The following is a 22,904-nucleotide window of genomic DNA, read 5'->3' as shown; positions in this document are numbered from 1 at the left end:
GAGGGTAAAATAAGGTCCAAAGGAATGTGTTGCTGCTCCTCTTTGAAGCTCTTGAATACGGGCAGGTGGTGTTTGTTGTATAGGCAAATGAACCTTGGCTGAGGGGAGATGTGTGGGCTCCAGCATTCAGCTGGAAAGCAACAAAAACAAGTCACAGCGCTACAGATGTTTGGGTCTAAAAGTTCTTCAAAAACTGCAGTTTCATCCTCCAAAAAAGGATCATATTTTTTGTCTTTTTTTTGTTAGCCTAAATTGGTCAGATCCTCACTTTGCACATTTGATGCGTACAGTTGAGAAAATATCACTACAAATGCATTTTAAAATGTGCATGTCAATGCTATTAATGGTAAACCTTGGTCACTGAATCTTCAGGAAAAAAGATGTCACTTTAAACCCAGATAGTGGCCTGCTGAATATTTATTGTATTGCAGAAATTTTAGAATAGAGGAGATATAGTTATGAAAGGGATTTGAGAACAGAAAATAGAAAAAAGTACGTTGTGGTCAATTAGTATTTATTTGGAGTTCAAAGAGCTTAAGCATTAGGTCATGTTGCAGCTTTCTAATGACAGCTGTGTTGTTATGAGATTTTGCGGTAAGCTAATTTGGGGCGTTAATAAGCTAAACTAGGTCCCTGAAAAGTGTTTTTTTTTTTTTTTTCGGACGAGGATTCTGTGAAGGAGGACTGAAAAAGAGCGCACGGTGAAACAGATTTGGCATGACCAGTAGCCAAATAAACTTTGACAGCAGATCTTGTCCACGGTTCAGGTATCAGCCTTGATCCTTTCTGTGTGAAGTTTACATGTTCTCCGTCTCCCTGTGTGGGTTTCTCTCTGGGTCGTCTGTTTTCCACCCACAGTCCACCCACATGTAAGCCAGGTGGACTGAAGATTATGTGCGAGTGTGATTGTCGGTGTGTCGGCCCGCCCTGCGGAGGACTGATGATCTGTCCAGGACTTTCCCCTCCCTTCCACCGATGCATTCTGGGACAGGCTGCTGCCCTATATAGACATCTATGCAGCCTGTTTTGCCGCCTTTTGTTTTGCCTGCTTTACAGTTGAAGTCTGCACAAGGTTTCTATTTTGAGCGTAGGAGGTTTTTACAATGTTTTCAGGTTCTCGCTTCCTGACAGCTTTGTCTGATCTTTTTATGAGCTGTTTTACACGTCAGCACTCCGAGCTAGAGGTCAGGTGACAATGAAGTATTTCTGATTAACTGGTAAAGCTGGAAACACTTGTTGGAAAATTTGGAGGTGATCGTGGATTGATGCTGTGCTGTTTTGGAAACATTTGAAGGAATAGGTTACATGATAGGTTGTGAATAAGACAGAAAATATAACCCTTTTAAAAATTCTAACAATGACTTGTCAGTTCTGAATCTCATCATTTGAATTTAGCTACAGATTTATGTCTTCTTGGATGGATGTTTGCTGTAGAAAACCTCTATTGTATGTCCACCAGAGCTGTGTTTAAGTTGAAAAGTAATGTCAGAGTGATGACATCTCATTTTAAGAGGAAATTACTTTTAATAAAACATAAACCATTTGTAGTCTTTCTTCTACTATTGTCTTTGGACTTGACAAACTGCTGACTTATTCATGTTCTTCTCAAACTCACACTGGCGAGTGAAGCTCAGACTGATGTCATCTGTTTGCTTTGTTATGCTAACTAGCAGGGGAATTAACCTCTGTTGTTTTAGCCAGACCAGAAGTGTGCTTCTGACCAAAACAGCACGCTTCCCCAAGTAGAGGACAGAGATACTCTATAAGTGTTCGAACAAATGGGAGTTGTGAAAACTTGTTGTGCTGTCAAACAGTCTCCTATAAGTAAGAGCCAGCAGATTATAGGTTGCTGAAGCTAATGTGTCGTAGTTGTAAAGATTCTTCCTGTTGCAAAAGTTTCGCCACCAGCAAACTGCAACTTCTGACAGCAGGTACGCAGTTACAATCACGTGTCAACATCTGACATGTGAAGCTCACTCCTCCCTGCTCAAGCCCAATCCTGCCACGGTGCCGCTCTCTCAGCACTCCTCTTCCTTCAAACGTCCCTATTTTCGTTCTGATAAGCAGACTTCATCCCAAACATATTATATCTATTCAGTCTGGGGGATTAAGTGCAGATACATGACATTTTGGGCCATTCCAAGGACCTGAGTCAGCGCATAAACAACTCCTACGCTATGTCAGGGAAATATTTATCTTTGCTCGTAGAACTTCTTCAGATAGTGTCAACACTGCTTAGAGACACAATTACATTTGTGGATGGAAAACTAAGAGTCCTTGTGGAAATACAAGTGTATAATACGAATAAAGCTTACAGAGAAAGTATTATACTGATAGAAATGACAAGCAAGTTCACATTAAATAAAAATCTATCGCCATTTATAATGGTGTTTCCTCATTTTGGCTTTAAATCATCCTTTGCTGGTGTTAATGCTCTATTTTTTCCTCTGTATTTTTTCAGTAACCACGACCCTATCTCCAGGCTCAGGCCACGCCAGAAGATGCAACGACACAGAGAAGGCCTACTGTGTGAATGGCGGCGACTGTTACTTCATCGATGGTATAAATCAGCTTTCCTGCAAGTAAGTTATCTCCTCTGTTTTGGGATTCTTCTTCTAAACAAATGTCATTTTCAACCTCCATTCCTTGTGAGATGTGCCATCATACAGTCTAGATTAAAAGTCATCTTTGATGTAGCAATGTCGCTCAACTACAATTTTTTTATCTTGCTGTTTGTTTTCATGATATGGCTTGATCCCCCCCCCTCCCCCTTCTTCTTTCTTTCAGCAGCCGCAGCAGCAGCAACACATCACAGGGAAAATGCTGCCAGTTTGCCTAACTACCCACCTGTTGTGTATTTTAACACTAATAATGGAGCGAGGCGGTGGTGTGCGCTCATCCTTTTAAGTCGTGTTTAGTGTACAGGAGGGCTGCACATTAAAAGCCTTTTCAAAATGTCATGAGTCACTGGTTTAGTAGTGAGCAAATATTTATGCCTGTTAGAGGCCCCCAATGAGGTAAATAGAATCATTGCTTACATTTGGCAGAGGGGATCAAGACCTGTGTGTAAAGTGCGCTGGAGGAACCATGTATCTCTGCTTTTCAGGAAGAAAACAGGTTGACATTATCACAGAAACAACCTCTTTTTTATCCTTTGACATTTACATTTTAGTTTGTGTTGAACTTAAGGTCAAGAGACATTATTTGGGATGATAAGAAGTTTGCATAAACAGGTGCTCTTCTTTGTTGTTTTTTCCCCTGTTTTTCAAAGACTAGCAGGTTTTTGTAGTTGAAGATGGAGCATTTTGTTAAGCAACTCAATTTGTTGATCATCAGGAAAGTAAAACACAAGCAAAAGTGCAAAATGTTGACCATTTTCAGCTTGTTAAATGTGAATTCTGACCGTTTTTTTGTCATTTTTTGTCAGAGTATTGGACTGTAGTTCAGATAAAACATGACATTTAAAACTGTAATTGACAGTTTTTCAATGTTTTCTGACATCATGTAAATCTAAAGATTTACCAGTACATTTAGAAAACTATCTTTAGATTAAATGGTAATAAAAACAACCATTACTTGTATAAGTTACAACTAAAGCAACCTAATAAGTTCACTTACAACACAAAATACATGTATGCACGCTATTCCCTGTCATGGTTGTCAGATATGATATAGCAGGCTCAGTTGGACCACATGTCTCCATAACATAAGTCTTCTGGCTGGTTTGATATAGAGGCTTCTGTGCCCAGTTGGCCAAAGAAAGAACGCTCGACAAGCAACGAGGACATGGCTGCAACAGCCGTTCAATACGCTGTGTACAAATTGGAGGCAGCAATAACTCAATTGCTGCAGCTAATTCACTCACGGCCGGGGCATGGGTCCAGAAAAGTTGGATAATGCAGTGAAGGCCTGCAGGGATTTGTTGCCCCACAGCCATCTCATTCAATATAGGCCAGGCTTCAGTGGGTATTACTCACCGGCTAAACAAGTCCTGCAGACAGCTAGGCCCACTTTCATGCACAGCTCCTTCACTTTGAGGTATAAACTTTGTTTTAGGGAGAGGTGAGGCTAATAAATGACCTGAAGTAAGTAACTCACTGTATTTCCTCTTCGGGTCTCCTCCTCATAAATACATTTAAAGATAAAATTTAGCATATCGGTAAAAAAAAAAGCATACAGACGGTAAAAATTTGCTAAAATCTGATGTCATTTTTACCTAAAAGCGTAAACAAGGATGTATTTTTTTCAAGGAAAATGTAAAATAATTGTACTTATTTTAATAGATTGATACAACAAAAAAAACAAATGAGCTAAAACTGGAGTTTTATCTTACATCTGACATACCGAACTCGCGTTTTGAAGAACCTCTTTATAATTTTCTAATATGACACAACTGTCTCTCTTCATCTGACTACAGGCTCAAAACTCAAAGATGTACAATTTAAAGCAGCAAATCCTCACTTTTGAGCAATTAGGAACATGCTCAACATGCAAAGCTTTCTTGCTTTGTTTCAGATGAGTTTTTCTGCCATATGACAAAATGATTGATATGTAGATTGTTTAAGTTCTATAAAGGTTAAGAAAAGTGCTTTAGTAGTCTTTAATGAACGGGAAAAAGAAAAATAATGTCTTCCCAAAACAAGACCAATTATCACTTCTCTCTGGGACTTATGGAAAAGATTGTGGACGTTTATTGCATATGCAGTTCAATATGTTCAAGAACACACCCAGCCTCACAACACATGGTAAAATGCTTTTTTCATATCTAAATGGCACATGTTTATTTTATGCACCACTGTGGATCTATGCAAGCTCTTCTGATTTTTAAATGATGTGGTGACAGTTTGTTTCTTTCATCTTCCAGCCAAGTTTCCTTGGTCTAGGTGGTGCTATCCCCCTGTTAAATGCCATCACTCAGGATGAGTAATTTAATGATGAATGTTATGGTGCTCCTGGGAGGCGTTGTGTGAAACTAGTAAATCACCAGCAATGACCTTTGTTGGATTGGTGGTCTAGTTGTGGCTGCGAGTGGAATGTCGGTGGCCCTCAAAGACCAACTGCTCTTCCGAATGGGATTATAATGAGGAAATATGTTCAGGCTCAGCGCACTTGATGGTGATGATAATCTGTCCTTGGTTACGAAAATCTAAATCTACTCATAAAAAAATCTCAGTCTTGACATAAAGTTATGTTTCACAGCTCAAGTAAACAAGCTGTCCAGTCATGTTTGCCCACTGAGAAACATCTACACGTTCATTGTTTTTCTTCTCTAGCTGCAAACAGAGTTTTGGGATTGTATTTATTTCTTCCTGATTTGAGTACTTTGCCTCACTCTAATGTGGTATTGATTATAAAACTATCACATTTGCAGACTATAAACACCTACCAGGATTCCAACAGGCTCCTAGAGAGAGAAACCATTTTACCCAATTTTCTGCTTCATTGCACGAGATACTTGGATTGATTCATTGATCACATTTAAAGCAATTCATGGTTTCTCCCCAGCCACATTCCACATGCGTTATTTTTCTCCATGTACTCATGAACGACACAAAAAGACGAGAACTATCGAAGGCCCCAAAGTCTATATATTACCTTTTATAACATCATTTAAACACTGTTTTGTCATAAACTTGCCTTTTATTGACTTTATTTTATTATTATGCAGTATATCATTTACTTTTTTGTCCTCCCTCCCTTCGTCTTCTTTTATTATCTTTTTGTAATATACTGTGGATCATTTTTGGTTGCGGTTTTTATTGTTTCTCTTGTTTTCTTTTGTTGATCTGCATGCAATATATTTGACGTGTGACGTCGTGCAGCAATACGTGCCGGGGGATTTGAGTCCATGAAATTTACAATGCACCTCACTTTCTCTGTTTTCCTTTTCATAACACTTGTCTGCTCCTTCCCAGATGTCCGGACGGATACTTCGGCCCACGATGCTTGCAGACTGAGCCGCTGCGGTTGTACATGCCCAATCCTTTCAAAAGTATGTTCACTTGCTATGAGCAGCTGAGAACAGAGACACAGTTGTCACTGGATTGCCTCTGTGGACTCCTGCTGCCTCCCCCAGTTCTCTTCCTCCTCTTTCTCCTCCTCTTTCTCCTTCTCAGGTCAACACGCAATGAGCTGTGCACTACACCACGTTCACGGTGGTGTCATCCATGGGAACACTCTGCTTCTGCTGTCTGTAGTTGTGCTGTTGTTCTAATTCTGTGTCTCTCTGCCTCTCTCTCTCTCTCCCTCCCACCCTCCCTCCCTCCTCTCTCCTCTCTCACTTCTTCTTATGCATACTCTCCTTTTCACTCCACCCTTTGCCCTCTCTCCCTCTGTTTTCTCTCTTTCTCTCACTCACCCACCCTCCTCCTCCTCCTCCTCCTCCTCCTCCTCCTCCCTCTCCTTCTGTGGCTTTGTTTCTCCCCATCAGGTGTCCAAATGACTTTACTGGTGATCGCTGTCAAACCTACGTTATGGCCAGTTTCTACCGTATGTCAATTTCCTCTTCTGTCACTCTGTCAGACTGTCTTTGTGACATGTGTGCATGCTGGGTGTAGAGAGACTGCATTAATTTCCTGTTATTACCTAATCGTTGTGTCTGTGTCTCCTCTGATGACTCATTCACAAGCTGGCATAGATTAGCAGAGTCTGTTACTGTGTTTTGTCAGCATGTGCATATTGTGTGCCCTTTAACTTGCAGTGCTTTGCATGTGCATTCTCAGAGTAGGGGCTCATAGGAAGTCTGAGAGCAACAGGTCCAGCTCTGTGTTTGGATGCTTTGTGCAACTTGATTTGCACATAGTTAGCTGCATGCAACCACACGGTCTAATGGCAAAAATAATTACTAAAACAAAATGTTAAGCTCGCTCACTAATCATGTCTGCAATCAGCTGCTGACATGCAAGCATGTATGATCCTACTAGAGCTGATCAATGGATGGAAAGCCAGGCCTGACCAATTAGAATCAACTCATAGGCATGGCAAAAGATTGAATCTGTTGGGTGCACTGGCTTAACTGACAATGACATGTTTGTTCAGAGTCAAAATTTGAAGAAATTTAATCGGCTTAAGCTCAACGCCGAAGTGTCTCTTGTTGTTTAATAGATGCTTTTATTATGCATTCCACACAAGATAGTAAATGTAGAATTTCAGTCTGTGCAGTTGATGAAACATGAAGCAACATGACAAACATTCACTTTTTCAGTCTTATTTGATCTGATCTTGAAGATAATCCAGAATTTCTCAATCATCCAATCACTTATAACAAACATTTTAATAGTTATTGTTCCTCTTTTCATCATGCACATGCAGGCTTAAATAAAAACTACCATGTGCTCCACTTTCAGACTGCTTGCTAACTTGCCGAAGACTTCGATCACAGCCAGTCTGTACAACACGCTGAACATTGTTAGGTGCACACCAGGACAATCAGGAAATTGCAGCTCGTTGCAAATGCACACCGCGACAAAATGGTGCTCTCACAGCCTATGTCCTTGGCGTAGAGTTCACACACAATACTAGAGTGCTATGTCAAACAGCTTTGCTAGCCTGGAGTAAGAGAAGTCAAGCCTGCACCATTCCACACGGCAACATCAGCAAACACATCCATCAACTGCAGAATTATACTCAGATTAGAGGAAGTTGTGTGGAGGGCTATGGTTTGATAGATCTTGCCCTTAAGGTCTTTTGCTTTAAAAGCTATCCACATGGTCTGGAGTCATGCTTCTTTAGACAAGCAAGTCGTTAATGCAGTCTTCATTGTTTACATGTCACTGTTACTTGTTGGTCGATTACTTTTACTGAAAGTACTGATTGATTTGGCATTAATGAAACATAAACATCAGAACTCGTGTAGCTTGACTTTGGTATAAATAAAAGTTAAAACCCTGTATATACAAGGTTAATAACAGTGTATAATAACAATATAGAATTAAATACAAAGCCTGTAATTCATGTTGGGTAATAGCAAAGCATCTCCTGTTATCTTACTGCATATTTGTCAGTGTCATGTCTTTGCAAGCCCATATGGTTGCAATTTAATGAAACATCGCATTTAGAAAATAACAAACTGCATCTCCTTTTGGAGCTGCCTTCCGCTGCCCACAGAGTCTCATCCCTGCAGTCGGACTTGTAGAGCTTCACACATGCTGTTTGTTGTATGCTGGCACAGGGAAGAATGCAAGAAAGCCCCGTTCTTAACTACAAGTAATTTCATCTCACATTAAGTCGTAATGTGCTGTGCTGAAATTACTTGTTTTTTTGGCAGAGCAGACAGTGGTGTGTGGGAGCTCCTTTTTCTCCGCTCACTCACTTTTCCTGCATTCTGTTTAACGTCAGTGCAGCTGTGCATCTGCATCAATGTTCTCATCCGAGCTACACAAACACAGAGCGGCCTTTGATTATCGGGGTTTGCATGCTTTTAAGTTCAAGTGATAATTTGTAGGCTTAAGTGGAGACAGATTTAAAAAGCAGAGTGAAAACATTGCGATTTAACAAGACTAATGTTAAGACAATACGCAATCCTACTTAAGACATACGCCACATAAAAATGAAAAATAACTGCCCTCTGTGCATGATAACGCTAGCACAGAAAGAACATTGCATTTCAGACGCTATGTTCAATTAAGGGGAATAAATCAAGATTTGAAGACTAGGCCCCTGTGCGTGCACACACACGCATACACACACACACGCACACACTCATTCCACACTTAAAGACCCGCCTCCTGGAGGGGCGCCTCCCATCCCCACGAGATACAGACGAGAAGGAGGATGGCTTCTGCTCCTCAGCCATAAGGGCTTGGATTAATAAGAGCATGTTGTCATAAGAACAGCTGGGACTTGCCTTAGCCCAAGCAAAGCAAGGCGAGTTGCCAGAGATATGGACTCAGTGCGTTGGTACAACCTCCCTCTGGCCTCAGTCTGCCATGTAATATAAAGTCCAGCCATAATTCTTCTTATTCAGCATGATTATCCCAAAACAGTGCAGATACACTCCTTTTTACTTGCCTGTTCATGTGATGGGTGTGTCAGGGAACCGACAGTGTAGCATTTTTAGAAAGCAGAAAACTGAAAGCACAGGTAATCTCTGCAGGTGACGCATATTTTCCCCATACGGTAGTAATGAGAGTTGCTATGCGCCTAATATCCTATTCCCATTAGGAGACTTTGTTTGGTTATGTAATGAAATAAGACTTTCTGAAAACCTGAAAGCAACAAAAACATTGTGTTGGGACAATCCACACCGGAGGAGCTTACATTAGTTTATTTAGAGTGTATTAGTCATAGAAATCAACGTGAAATTACATTTAAAAGCATTGTAGCTGTGAGCCATGTACACAACTGCAATGTATGGTTTTGTGCAGTGCGGTTTGACGTGTGTGTTGCATGTTGGTGTCTTGTCTTAGATGTTACTGACCATGTCGTTTTGACAGTTACTGACAAGTGTTTGTTGTCTCAGTTGCTGTGATGCCAACTTGTGTTTACTCCACTTTATGTTAGAAGGTGCCACTCTCTTAATCTGGTCTTTGTTTTTCTTTCTTCCACCTCTCAACCCTCTGCAATGGCAGAGCATCTTGGGATTGAATTTATGGGTATGGAACAATACATTTTGATTCTCAGTCCTAGCATAGCTAGTGGCATGTCCGTCATTTTGACATGCTCCTGTCCCGCCTGTGGTGTGAACTGTGAATCATATTGTCCCTCGATTAACCAATCAACCGCTCAAGTAATCATACCGTAACTTCATAGAATGACAAACTCTCGAGTGGATGCAACTGATCCTCCATCAAACATCATTAACATGGATGTAATCGCCTCCACCTCCATACGTGTGCAATGGAAAAGTACCATTAACTGAAGTTTCCGTCTCACTCATGATAGAGCATTTTCCCTTTTGAACTTTGGTTCCTCATTCCATCTATAACAAGCATGATGTGTCATGTTTGAAGCTGCCAGATGTCTTTCCTTAGTATCCAGTTCTATCTTCCCAACCCCGCTGATCTCTCTTTCTTTGACATGCCGTCTCTTTCTTTTCCTTTATGTGTGATCTTGTCCATGCTTCTTACATCACCCCGTCATTAGTGTAGCTGATATGTAAATTAAAACTATAAAGTATAATGTCTGTGTTGCTGGTTAGAATAATCCTTTAAGGAGTATATGCTGTGATGTGAGCATGTAATGCTAATTTTAGAACCTACAGTTTTTTTCCCCTTTGGTCTGCCACTATTTCCATCTTCTTTGATTGTTAGCTCTTGTTTTCTGCTACCTTTTTCAGAAAAAAAACAGTGTGATGGTTGAGAGGATACAATGCAGATTATACATATACATTCATCTCCTGGACCATGAGCATTGGATTCATATACCAAAATCATTATCATTTTCTCTGTTGTTGGTAGATAATAAACACTATTGGTGAAATACTACCCAGTATGCTGCTAAAAATAAACTGACTTCAGTGATTTATTTATGGTGTCAGGAGCTTGACACAAATTGGTATGCTGATGTAAAATGGCTGCTGGTGAATGAAAGGAGGAAAGCACAGATGGAAGGAGTTGTACAAGTTCAATTCATTTTTATTGCATTATTTATCAGGGAACACACTACCTCTTTGCTCCATCGTTTTCCCCAGCGGGAAAAAAAACAAAACACAAAGCATCTACCTCTACCTCACACAGGCTCTTCTCTGGAAAAGGAAAAGCATCAATCATATTTCGTATTAATGATATTTCATTTCAAAATTCATTTGTTTTGTAAATTATTGTAAGATCTTATCATTGTATTTACTGAATACCTGAGTAGGTGAACACTTCTACAGTAAATAGGATTGTTGGTCACTTAACAAAATAGAATAATTGGAACATTTGGCATTTCCAATTCCAATGTAATGCAACACTGCACAAAATGCAGGTTTTGGTCATTAAATAAAGGTCAGAACCACCATAGAATCATATATAATTTGGAATTACACCATTTTTTAATCAATAAATAAGTCAACTATTGCTGAGTCCCTACCCTGACCTACGCCGCCTTACTGCAGCCCTGGGAGCAGCAGCTGTTGCATTAGTGAATATGTGAGAGGAGAGGTTTGAGTGTGAATTGTCAGGGGAAGGAGGATGAAGCTTCATACTGCTCAGGATTCAGTAACAAAAAAAAAAAGGCGTGTAGATGTAGAGTGGAAAAGTTGGAACCACAGCCACCTTGAAGACGCTAATTTTTCTTTCCTGTCATCTCTCTGTGTTGCGTGTGTGGGTGCGTCTGTGTATTTGTGGGTGTGATGTTGACAGAGGCAGAGGAACTCTACCAGAAAAGAGTCCTGACAATCACGGGTATTTGTGTGGCTCTGTTGGTGGTGGGCATCGTGTGTGTGGTTGCCTACTGCAAAACCAAGTAAGTCCCGCTGTTAAATGGATCAGCTCATTATTTTTGGACATGTAGTCACATGTAGCCGTTTTACCCCCGTGTTAAAAAATGATTAGTGTGCACTCAAGCTGCTGGTGTACTGTTTGCCTGTAACATGCATTAGACAGACTCCTGTGTTTACTGCCTTAAAATATAGTCTTTGTATATATCATTAGATATGTTTAAATAATTAATGTGGCTTTTACATTTTGTAAAAAAGTGTAATATTAAGTGACAAACAAAAAACTGAAAAAAAAATGACCTAGATTTGCTCAACAGGAAACAAAGAAAGAAGATGCACAATCATCTGCGACAAAACATGTGTCCAGAACATCCCAATCGTAGCCTAGCTAACGGACCCAATCACCCAGGACCCGGCCCAGAGGAAATCCCGATGGTAGATGTAAGTTTCTGAGCAGATTCCTAACATTATTAAAGTGCACAAACACAGATGTACACCAAATGTATTTGTGATTCTAAAGTCAACTTTGGTCTTTTTCCCCCCACATTTCTCCATCTGCCAAACCCATTTTTGTTGGAAACAGTACATATCAAAGAATGTCCCCGCAACTGAACGAGTCATACGGCCTGCAACAGAGGGATCCTTCCCTGCCAGTCATGCCTCTTCCAGATCTCACAACTCTTCCACACGAGCCCATTCATCAACTCACAGGTAAGAATGCACCATATGCTCCGATACCTGTACCTTCATACAGAATTAAATATTCTGTATTAAATATTAATAAGTGAGAAAAATAACTTAATTAGTGAAGTTTTTATTTTTATTTTTTATAAGGTGCAATTGAAAACAGCAAATGTTTGTTAAAGCCCATTTACACAGGCTTTTGTGATTGGCTGATGCAAACAGATATAAGTAAATCATAAAAACATAGAATAAAATCATAAAAACACAACAATGGGGTTTTGCTCCTGCAGCGTGAACTACCTGCTGGCGACTGATTTCTACTTGGAGAGAAGTCCAAGAAGAAAGGAAACAAAAATGTAAACAAGACAGGAAGGATTTTAATGTTACAAATAGTCAAAGGAAGAAAAGATGAATGACAACAGAAGAATCACCATTAATTATTGGAATTTGCTTAAATTACTAGGAACATATAGATGTATGGCAGCATGTTTAAAGCAAAATGGGACATAACCATAGACCAGATAGTTATTAGTTATTATTAAAATACTGGACCCAATAATGTCCAGCTAATGCGTAAACATCCTATATGGTGAAAACTTACTGTTGCTGTGTTTGGTGGTGGTCATAAACTTAGATGTGCAAAATATAAGCTTGTAAGATTCAAAGACATTTACGTCTGCTATTTCTCAAGCCTACTTGCAACTAGTTATGCTCCCAGCTTTACAAGCAAACAAGAAATCGACCCTGGTTCCATGTAACGCCTAACTAACTAATAGTCCTCCGTGTCAAACTTTGATTGACAGCTCCACAGACAGCATATTCTTCCTGAAGGGGGCGGGGCAGCAGCAGCTAATTGGTTTTCAGTGCTAAACAACTCATTTAAAAGAACCCAGGAGTCATACAGTCATAGGGAAAGGAACCATCTGTGCAGTGTTTTGAACTGATAAACTGAAAGACGCACTGTGGGGGAGGTGTGAGACTTTGATTAATTTGCTGAAAAGTGCTGCAAAACGGGTCCTGTAAAACTGGGGTAAGCAGTATTTTTTTTTTTTTAGCATGGCTGACCAAAAAATTATATTCTAATTTAAATGGCCTGAGAGGAAACTAGACTAATGCACCTACCCTTGGCTTCTTTGTTCGGCTTTAGAAAATTTAGCCTTTGATGGGATATTTTAACTCATCACAAGAACCAAATGTGGTGTTGCCGTGGATTAGATGGACATTTGAATCCTCTTTGAAGCCACAGATGAATGTTGGCTTTTAGTTTGACTATTTTTGCATGACTGAGGATTGTGTTGGTGTGGTGGGAGAGACATAGAACGGGAGGGTTGCATTTTTTTCAAATTCTGGTGTACTGTTGCTTTTTCCAGATTTCTGCCTAGTGTAGCTTTAAGTATATCTGAAGGAGTAATGTCTGAGAGATGTATACAAGATTTTATATGTGAGATCATATGAGTTAAGAGGAGAAAGGAAGAATATCAGAGTTTGTGAGAAGTGAGGAGTTTAGTGGTGATGGGTCATAGGTTAACTGTTCCGCCTCTGCAAACATTTACAGATTAATTATCAGCCTTCTTTTTCTGAAGGCGTACTCCTTTTTGAAATAAATGATAGAAAGCAAGAATCACACTTGCACACACTGTGGGATGCGTGCGTGTTAACACCTTTTTTATTTGTCAGACATGAGGAGCGGACATGGAGCCTGGAACATTCTGACAGTATCCTCTCTGACTCGCCGGGAATGATGTCATCATCCGTGGGGACCAGTAAATGCAGCAGTCCTGCGTGCATGGAGGCACGGGCACGCCGCGCTGCACACTGTGGTTATTCTGACCCCCATCGGCCAGGGCTACAGTACGGGGACTCTTTCGACTCGCTGGGAGACTCTCCACACAGCGACAGGTGGGCAACAGGCCTGTGTGGCTGATATGGCACTGGGTTTGTCATGAACATTTTGAGAAGTTTCCTCTCTCTGCTGGTTCTCTCTCAGCCTCGAGAGGCCAGTCAGGGAACTATGAGAGACTCAGTGGAAACTGACACACAGCAGACATGATGATGAAATACGCTAAGGTAGGCAAGAGTGAGAAACAGTGCTTATTTCAATGGGAACTCTTTGCATACAGCTATTGTCACATTATTCCCTGGCCAGTATGTAATTCTCATTGGCTAGTGTTCCCTTTAATTTAATTTAATTTGAGGATCAATTTGACATTTTGGGAGATGCATTTGTTTTCCATCTTGCCCATAGTCTCATAAGAACGCATTATTTTTAACTCTACATCACAGAGAGAAACAGTCTGTCAGAAGTGAGGAAATATACCTTTCATCAACTCCACATCAGTCTATATTTATCCTGGACATATTTCTGTACTGGAGGAACAGAGATATCCATCTTCTCATTTGATTTTGAGCAACCATAGTTCCCGAAAAGTTGGACTGTTCCTTTGAAATGACTAGAACATGACAGCTCAGACCCAGTAGATTCCTTTTAGACAATGTTCCTTTAGGTCTTCCACATGCTCTTTATTCAAACAGTTTATTTCAGTGGTACTCAGTGTTACCCCTGACCTGAATTTGAGCTTCCTTTTTAAGAGCCTGAGACAGACTCGCTGATTTTGTTATAGGGCCCCGATAGTGACCCCCCTAAATCCCAAAATGCCCTCCCCGCTCACTGTTGATGTTTTGAATTCCAATACAGTTCACAGTAAGGATTCATCACTCAACAAGCTTGCATTAGCAGTGAGCTAGGAGGAAATTTTAGGATTAGGGAGCATGATTGGTCTCTTGTGTATCAACACAACTCCCATTACAACAGTTGGTTTGGTATTTTTGCTTAAAAGACTACATATTCTTCTTAAGAAAGGAAATTATGGCCTAGTTAGGTGATGAGAATCTGAGAATATCTCGCATTCCTATTGCTAGTACTCAGCCCTTGATTTGCCATTGCCTGAAGCTGTCAGAATCACCATTAATCCTAATGTCTTGCTTCTTGGAACCTTTATGCTCAACATGAGGCAGTCCATTTCAGATGGGTCATCATTAGAAACAGTACTGTGAAGTGATAGTTCAAGGAAACTTGGCTTGAAGAAAAAAGACATCCAAGTTGCAATGAACATTCTGCAGGCATCTTTCAATAAGATGGTGGTTACATTCTCAGATGAAAGAAAACCAACACAGAGTGTCTTAGCAAGATGTTGGACCACCAGAACAGTTTTGGTGTGCCTTGTCTCTGAACTCTGAAGAAATGGAGCACTGTTCTTCCAGAAAATAGTCCCTCATTTGTTATTTTAATGATGGTGGTAAAAAATTTTGTCCAACATTTCAGTCCAAAACATCTCAACGGTGTTCAGCTGGGCTGATATCTGGTGACTGTGAAGGTCTTAGCATATGATTCACACCATTGTCATACTCATCAAACCAGTCATTGACCCCTTGTGCATTGTCATCCTAAAAGAGACCACTCCCATCAGGATAGAAATGATGCATTGTAAGATAAAGGTGATCATTCAGAACATTATGGAGTTAGCCTTCTCTCTATGGGGACAATTGGATGCAAAACATACCAGCAAAATGTTCTTCACAGTATAACTGAGCCACGAGATCACCTTAACTTAGGGGTCAACAGTTAAAGTTTTTCCTTTAATTTGTCACCAAATTGTCTCTCCTATTCAAATCTGTGAAATATGCATCTTCACATCTATGAAGCCACCTTTATTGTCACCATCAAAATTGGAAATGAAAGCAAATCTATTTCAAATGTGTCGCACTTGTATCTATTTTAAAAGTTGTGCAGACTAAAAGCACCCAGTCAACATGTTTAGTGGCATAACTAGAAATCAACTGCTGCCTGCCTTTTTAGTTCTACTAGCTGAATAATTTTTATAGGATAAGTATGTACATTTGGGGGGATCTATATGCAGGAATGGCACATAGCTTTAAGTGTGTGGCTAGGGAGTGGGTTCTTTTACATGGAGAGAGCCATGTTTCTACAGTAGCCCAGAATGGACATACCAGGCTCTACAGAGGGCATTTTGCATTTATTTGCTTTTTTAAAAAATCCAACAAGGATTTTTCATTTCAGTGGAAAAATGGAAAATGTTTTCATTTGGCTGCAATATGCAGCTTCACTGCTAGATGCCACCAAATCCCACCACAGCTCCTTAAAGCTGCTGTCCGGAGTTTGAATCGCAGCGTCTCCCAAAACGCTGTTGGTCCCACCGTCCCTCCCTCTGATTTCGCCCCTTTATTTGTGCACGCGCGCAGTACATGAGAGAAGTGCCCGGAGTGCTGCAGCATATGGCCTGTTTTGCTGTTTTCCCCTCTTCTACATTTAGTACATTTAGTAAATAATAAAGGAATTACGTTAGAATGCTGTATTGAGTCTAATTTGTCCTAATACCAAAATAACATGAATCTGCTAGGACTAACGAGTAAAGTTTCAATATGTGATTACACTCGTGTATCCCTCTCGATGACGTTGTTTATCAAACTTAGTGCATTTACGCGTGTATATGTGTTATATTGTTTATTTCTATCTAGAGTTCAGAATTGCATGACTCCTCTGACGAAGAGTATGTCCCAGACGCCCCAACATCTTCCTCCAGAGGTCGGGCATCTAAACGAAGCCGTCAGGCGGGCTATGGAGGCCGTGGTCGGGGAGCGACGCGAGCACCCCGAGCCAAAAAACGTCCTGCAGTCTCTTGGCCTGACAAGCCGTGGGATTGGTAACTTTTCTTTAAGTTGCTGAGCCCTGATGCTCTCTCCTCCACAAGCAAAACAAATGTGCGCGCGGTTCCATAGTGCGTAGCTCGCCCACCTCTGCATGGGCTTGCTTGCTGTGCGCGTAACCGTTGATTGACAGCATGACAAAGCTGAAGCTCGAACTTGATTGGTCGGCAGCAACCGGCGCTTTTTGGAATAACATGGGGGTCTATGAGAGGAAGGCGGAGCTCAGGAATAAATTTTCATATCGCGTTATACTAACTTTATATTATAGTATCGAACTAGACTAACACATTTAAGCTTTGTTAAAAAATGATACATAAATTGAAAACAAACGGAAAGTCCGGACAGCAGCTTTAAAGAACATAACATTTAGGACTACAAACATTGTTAGAAAGAGATGTAGGCTTCTAAACATGTGGATCAATTCTAAAACTAAATTATTATTCAGTGATATATGACATCATGTTGCTGCAAGATACATTCTGGAGGTTTAGTCTCAACTCTTCAGTCACTAAGCAACCAAGTCAAAATTAAAGTACTGAAACAAGAAGGTGCCTAAAGCAGCAAAAACACTGAAATATGGCAGTATCTGAAGTGAATGCCCACTTCATTAGAATAACAAGATGAGGCCTATTTTTCCTTTTATATGCGTAGGATTTTAAGCTATCAACAATACTAATGTACAGCTAGAATGCATGCAATAATATCATGCCATTACCACTGATTTGATATGCAGGGCCAGATTGTTTAACCAACATCCCCTCCAAGTCATTCCAGGTAACAAGCACCTCTTACATCATAGTGACAGCTTCTGCATCAGCTGAATCAGCAGTGTTGTGGGAATATCCCAAGCTGGAGTCTCACACAGCCTGCTTCTTAGTTACATAAAGGCAATAAACAGACACTCTTTACACTCGGGTCCAAAATGATTCACCAGCAGTCATAACCCTATAAGGGTTTTAATTGTATTGACATGAGTGTTTCATTTGGTTTTGATTATGATATTATGACTAGCAAAAAGCCCTATAATTTTCTGATGCTCTGACAATCCAGGTGATCCAAATTTGGGCAACTGGGGTTTATGCTGTCTTTAAAGCTTAATATTGACTTTGCAGTGTATTGCAGTGTAAGAAGCAGGTTCTCAGAACTAGCTTTTAACAGTCTTTAGTGGTTTTTCATCTTCAAAAACCTGGCTTTTGCACAAGTTCATGGTGTCCACATGGCCTGGCCAAAGGACATGTTTGAACAAAGGTTCTCAGATGACAGTCACGATAACTTTGAGTTGTGTATGGTTAAGGTGTGAGAGAGGATCAACCTGTACATCAACATGCTACAACATAAAGCCAATGCCCTGCTACAAACAATGTTTAATAAACGGGTAAATCTTAATTCAAATAATATCCCGACTTAAAGGGTTTGTTTTGGAAAGTCTTTTCAAGTAGGATGCTGAGTTTGCCGGGTGATCTTGTTGGGCAGGTTGGTCCAGAGCCTAGGGGCACTGAGGAAGAGATTTAAGTCCTGATCCTGCCCCCTCCAATTAAGTCCTGCCCGAGGACCTCTGACTTGCTTAAACTGCTTCAGAAGCTCGGATATACAGCCATGTGATCATACAAGAACGTTGCAAATGTTATCAATAAAAGCCTTAGCTGTCCAGAGACTGAATTAACTGTATTTTAAAGGTAATTTAAATACTAGGATATATTGTTACAAGCACCAATAACAACAGGCAATAGAATAATGATTTTACTTCATTAAAAGTAGCTAGTTTAATGTCTGTGTATTGTATGTCCCAACAATATTTACAAAAGCAGGGGATCCTGAATTGATCCCTGTGGGACACCATTTAAAGCTCCTGCCGTTTGTGGCATTAATTCCGCAAAAGAAACATTTCAGTTCTTCAGACAGAAAGAAAATCAGTCTGAGCAGTTGTAGGGTATCAACTATGCCCACACAAAAAGACCAACTACAATGTGTTAAATTCTGGGCCACATAAGTCGCACTTTTTCCAAGTGAAGGGATAAAAAAAAATGTCTATGAAAGAAAATGGTCTCTAGTGTGCACTCTACTTCTGTTCTGCTTAAGTGAAAATCTCAGTTAATGTATCTGTGGGAAAGTACAGTTAAGTGCTTGTATGACTTGACACTAAAGGTGCAATGTTCATTCAAACTGCTCTTTGTACACGCCTCTTTCTCAGCTCTATTCTCTGTTCTTCTCAAATTAACTGTAACCTCCCTTCTGTATTCACCACAGATACGTGTCAGCCCTGACAACACCAGCCCGCCTCTCCCCAGTGGATTTCCATTACTCATTGCCCCCGCAGGTGCCTACCTTCCAGATCACATCCCCCAATGCCAGCCATGCCATGTCTCTCCCCCCTGCTGTCCACAATCCCTATCCTCTGGAGGATGATCAGCCTCTGCTGCGCCGATACCAGGTGCCCCTGCACGATGCCCAGTGCCAGGAGCCCTACCGGCAGCAGCGTCGTACCTATCTAAATGACAGCAGGGGCAGCCTGCCCTCCAGCCCCTACCGGCTGGCTGAGGATGAAGACTATGAGACCACCCAGGAGTATCTCTCCTCTCGGGAGCAACCAAAGAGAAGTGGGTCCAGTGGAACTGGTAGCCGACGCTGGCGGAGATCCAGACTGAATGGCCACGTGGCCCCACGTGGATATGAGGCATCTCGGGACTATGGGTCACGAAGCTGCCTAACAGATAGTGAGTCAGAGGAGGACGGTGAAAGCACGCCCTTCCTCAGTATGCAGAACATGAATGCCGAGCCCTCCACCATCTACAGGCCGGTGGACAGTCGGACTTCTCACTCATCAGGGCGGCACAGTGGGCATGGGAACATGCATACAAGACTCACACACTCACGCTCCAAACCGGACAATACACCCCATTAAAGAGTGATAATGAACCAACAAAAATCAATATAGTATAGACCTGCATCTATAAGAAATATTTTTATTTTATATAACTGACAGATATTCTAAACAAATGAAATATTTATTTTCATTTTAGCAAAAGTTGTCTACTAGTTAACAGCAAAGACTTTTTTATAGGGAAAACTCTATTTATATGTACATTTTGATTTACAGCATAAAAAGATGTGCCAGTTTTTTCACAACGTAAAAAATAGAGTAATATTGTGGTGCCTTTTGCTGTATGCCGACGCCAGAGGGCCAGTGGAGGTTTTTGTAGCCTTTCTTATATGGACGCCTCATTTTTTATACACATTTATGTTTTTTGTCCTCTCTATTTCACTTTCTTTCCAAATTGCATTCTTTGAGAAGTCTAGCCCCACTGGAGCATAACCCCTTCCATATCACGCAATATAAACCACTTCAACATAAAGTGTATGTTTACATTAATATGATTCGCCTGTAGGGTTTATGATTTGGGATCTAATAGAGCGCCTGATAAATACAATGTAGATTCTTTTTGCCCTCTGACTAATGTCTACCAAGAGAAAGAGAACGACAGAGAGCGAGAGATTGTGTTGGTTGCGTGTGTGCATAAATGCCTCTCTGTGTGTGCGCATGTCAGTTTGCTTGCATGCATTTGTGATTGTTAGATGAAAATCATCAAATTGTTTGTTGTGGTAACATCAAATGTGTGTGGGCCTACTGGTGTCTCAGGAGAGCTGACAGTGTCTCAGAGGTTCACAGAATAGCGGTTTATCAGAACAGTAACCCACAGTGTAGGTGGACAGGTGAGGCTGCTATAGGGTTGTGTGTTATGCAGGTCATTGCTTGATGTGTTTACAGCTATTCTGCCCCCTTCCGAACCTGCCCCAGTTGCGTCCTTTTTATTTCCCAGCAGGTTTTTCATGTTAGCCTGGTGTGAGGCCAACAAACGCTGAGCCGCTTGGCACAGGGTGACCCTTGCCATCAGAGGCGGTGGCAAAACAAAAAGATTGCATCCATTTTCACTCAAATCCCCCCACCCCCCACTCCCACGCCTCATCATCCTTCTGTGTCCATTCTGTTTTTGTGGCTCATGTTAAAAGGCCACACAGTGTCTCAGGATTTCCACATGCTCCCCCCTTCACCTTAAACCCTGTTCACCCCTCTTCCTCAACTTAAAGTCTACCTAAGACTAAGGTTCTCAGATGTTGAGGACTTAGATGTAAACATACAGTCTACCAGTTCCCTGAACACTCCCATACAGAGAAAAGGAAAGCCAAGTGGAAGCAGCTCAGTAGAGAACAGAGAAGAGTATACGAGACAATATTAATGAAATAGCTGTGAAACTTTGGAGGATCATACAATGCAAAAATATGCAAACTTTCTATTTTGCTGTTTGATTACATCATTTTCTAAGAGGTGACTGTAGTGTGTTGTGTGTGAAAAAACAAACTATGTGATGCCTATAGTGTAGAATGAAATAACATGATACAAATGCATATTTACCTGAGTTATTTTTTAAAGCCATTATGCAGCCATCTATCAAGTTGTCAGTCTTTTGTTGTTCACTTATTCATGTCCATCGAATGACTGTATCCATGTTTTCTTTTATCACTTGGTTTCGACCACTCCACTTTACATGCACACTTCCAAGTAATGTCAAATAGCATCAAAATAGTGTCTCCTCCAATAGTACTGTGTACTGCTTTGTCTTGTTGACAGGTCTAGTCATTTCAAATTTAGTCTGTAAATGAAAATAATTTTAAAAGTAAATAAATTCAGTTTAGCCCTTTGTCCTCCACTGAAGGAAAAGTAAGTATTTAAAAGATATTTCAAGTAACGTCACGCCCATTAAAAGTGACTTGGTGAGAAAGGACAGTTGATGATGTTTCATCGCTGTTGGTTTGTTTCTACTCCTCGATTTAAAAAAAAAAAACAACAAAAAACAACGGAATGCTGAATTATCAGATGATTATTGATTTTTTTTTTTTAAATGTCTTTAAAAAGATTGATCTGCAATTTTAACTGCTATATGGTAAATGCACAGTGGTATTGTTTTAGAGAATGGTCTCTGGTCACATCTCAGTCACACCTTGCAGATGTTTCATTGAGTTTCTCACCTCTGGGTCTAATTTTGTATAACAGAAAAATGCAAAAGAAGACACTGCATCTCTAGTTTCAATGTGATACTCCCTTCACTCTGCCAGTCCTCTCACCCAATTGAGATGCTACCAGGCACGTCCTGCCAGTCCCTTCTGTTTAATTTTATGACCCCCCCCCTCCAAAACCCCAACCCTACCCCACCTGACCCCACCCTCGCTTGAAAAATGTTTGAACACCTCTCCTCTGCATGTCCTTGTGGTCAAGGTTAGATGGGTGCATGGTAAAAAAAAGAAAAAAAAAAGCAGCAGACAATTCTTTTCCAGTCAGTGAAAGTGTATTTCATTTAACATTCAGCAATAAAAAAGAACCTTTCCCCCATGTCATTCCTGAAATATGCTAGAAAAAAAAGAAAAAAAATGCGAGATTGTCATAGATTGTAAAATAAAATGAAAAATGAATCCACCTGTTCATATGAGAAAATAAATCTTTATTCATATCATTTTATGTCGTAGTTATTTCTGTACAAAGCTTCGCTCTGCGTCTTGATTCATCTTTTTTTGAAATTTTGGCTTAAGGTTGGACTCGTCTCTCATGCGCATGATGTCTGTGCACATAAAATCTGATGGTGAAATGAAATCTGTTTTAATAAGGTGATTGCGGGTTTATGAATCACAACAAAGCTGTTGTTTATGGTAGTTTTGCTCTCTAAAACGATTCATGAGATGAAAATGTAAAATTCATGCAGTAAGTGCAACACATAAAAAAACCCCACATGTTGGGTGAGGGTTGAACTTTGTAAAAATATGAAATGTTTTTCACAGGAAATAAGTATATTATACATAAAAACATTAATATGAGCATTATTATCATTACTCAAATGAAGGATCTTTAGAAAACAGTGTGTACTAATGATCAAAGCATACTTGTTTAGAACTATTGTCTATTTTATGACATTTTAGTTGATAGCATATCTGACACTTTAGAGAGTTTTATAAAGCTAGTGCAGATGTTTGGGGATTAAGTTCAGTTTATGGTTTGACATTAAAACACCACTAGATGGTGACAAAACAGCAAGATGCAGATATCTTAAAACCAGAAGAGTCCACCGTGTGCAATGTATGAGTA

General features: G+C 40.4%; 1 protein-coding gene across 2 annotated transcripts in view; it reads left to right on the top strand.

Moving 5' to 3' along the window:
- nrg2a (neuregulin 2a) overlaps nt 1–22,278 on the top strand; it is a 71,244-nt gene extending 48,966 nt beyond the window's left edge. Inside the window, exons 4-12 of one of the 2 annotated variants that reach the window (XR_007937049.1) lie at nt 2,462–2,582; nt 6,431–6,489; nt 9,570–9,593; nt 11,286–11,388; nt 11,680–11,803; nt 11,946–12,073; nt 13,724–13,945; nt 14,034–14,113; nt 19,019–19,141. Coding sequence is in view for 1 of the 2 variants with exons in the window: in XM_022190511.2 (XP_022046203.1) it covers nt 2,462–2,582; nt 6,431–6,489; nt 9,570–9,593; nt 11,286–11,388; nt 11,680–11,803; nt 11,946–12,073; nt 13,724–13,945; nt 19,019–19,673 (1,436 nt within the window). In the remaining variant the exon portion in view is untranslated. Of the gene's footprint in view, nt 1–2,461; nt 2,583–6,430; nt 6,490–9,569; nt 9,594–11,285; nt 11,389–11,679; nt 11,804–11,945; nt 12,074–13,723; nt 13,946–14,033; nt 14,114–19,018 lie in introns of both variants that reach the window. The other variant, XM_022190511.2, reaches the window with a different exon arrangement.
- Nucleotides 22,279–22,904: the final 626 nt, after the last annotated feature.

The sequence above is a fragment of the Acanthochromis polyacanthus genome, chromosome 17, assembly GCF_021347895.1.
Source record: "Acanthochromis polyacanthus isolate Apoly-LR-REF ecotype Palm Island chromosome 17, KAUST_Apoly_ChrSc, whole genome shotgun sequence".
Lineage (NCBI taxonomy): Eukaryota > Metazoa > Chordata > Actinopteri > Pomacentridae > Acanthochromis > Acanthochromis polyacanthus.
This window is presented reverse-complemented; position numbering and strand designations above follow the sequence as displayed.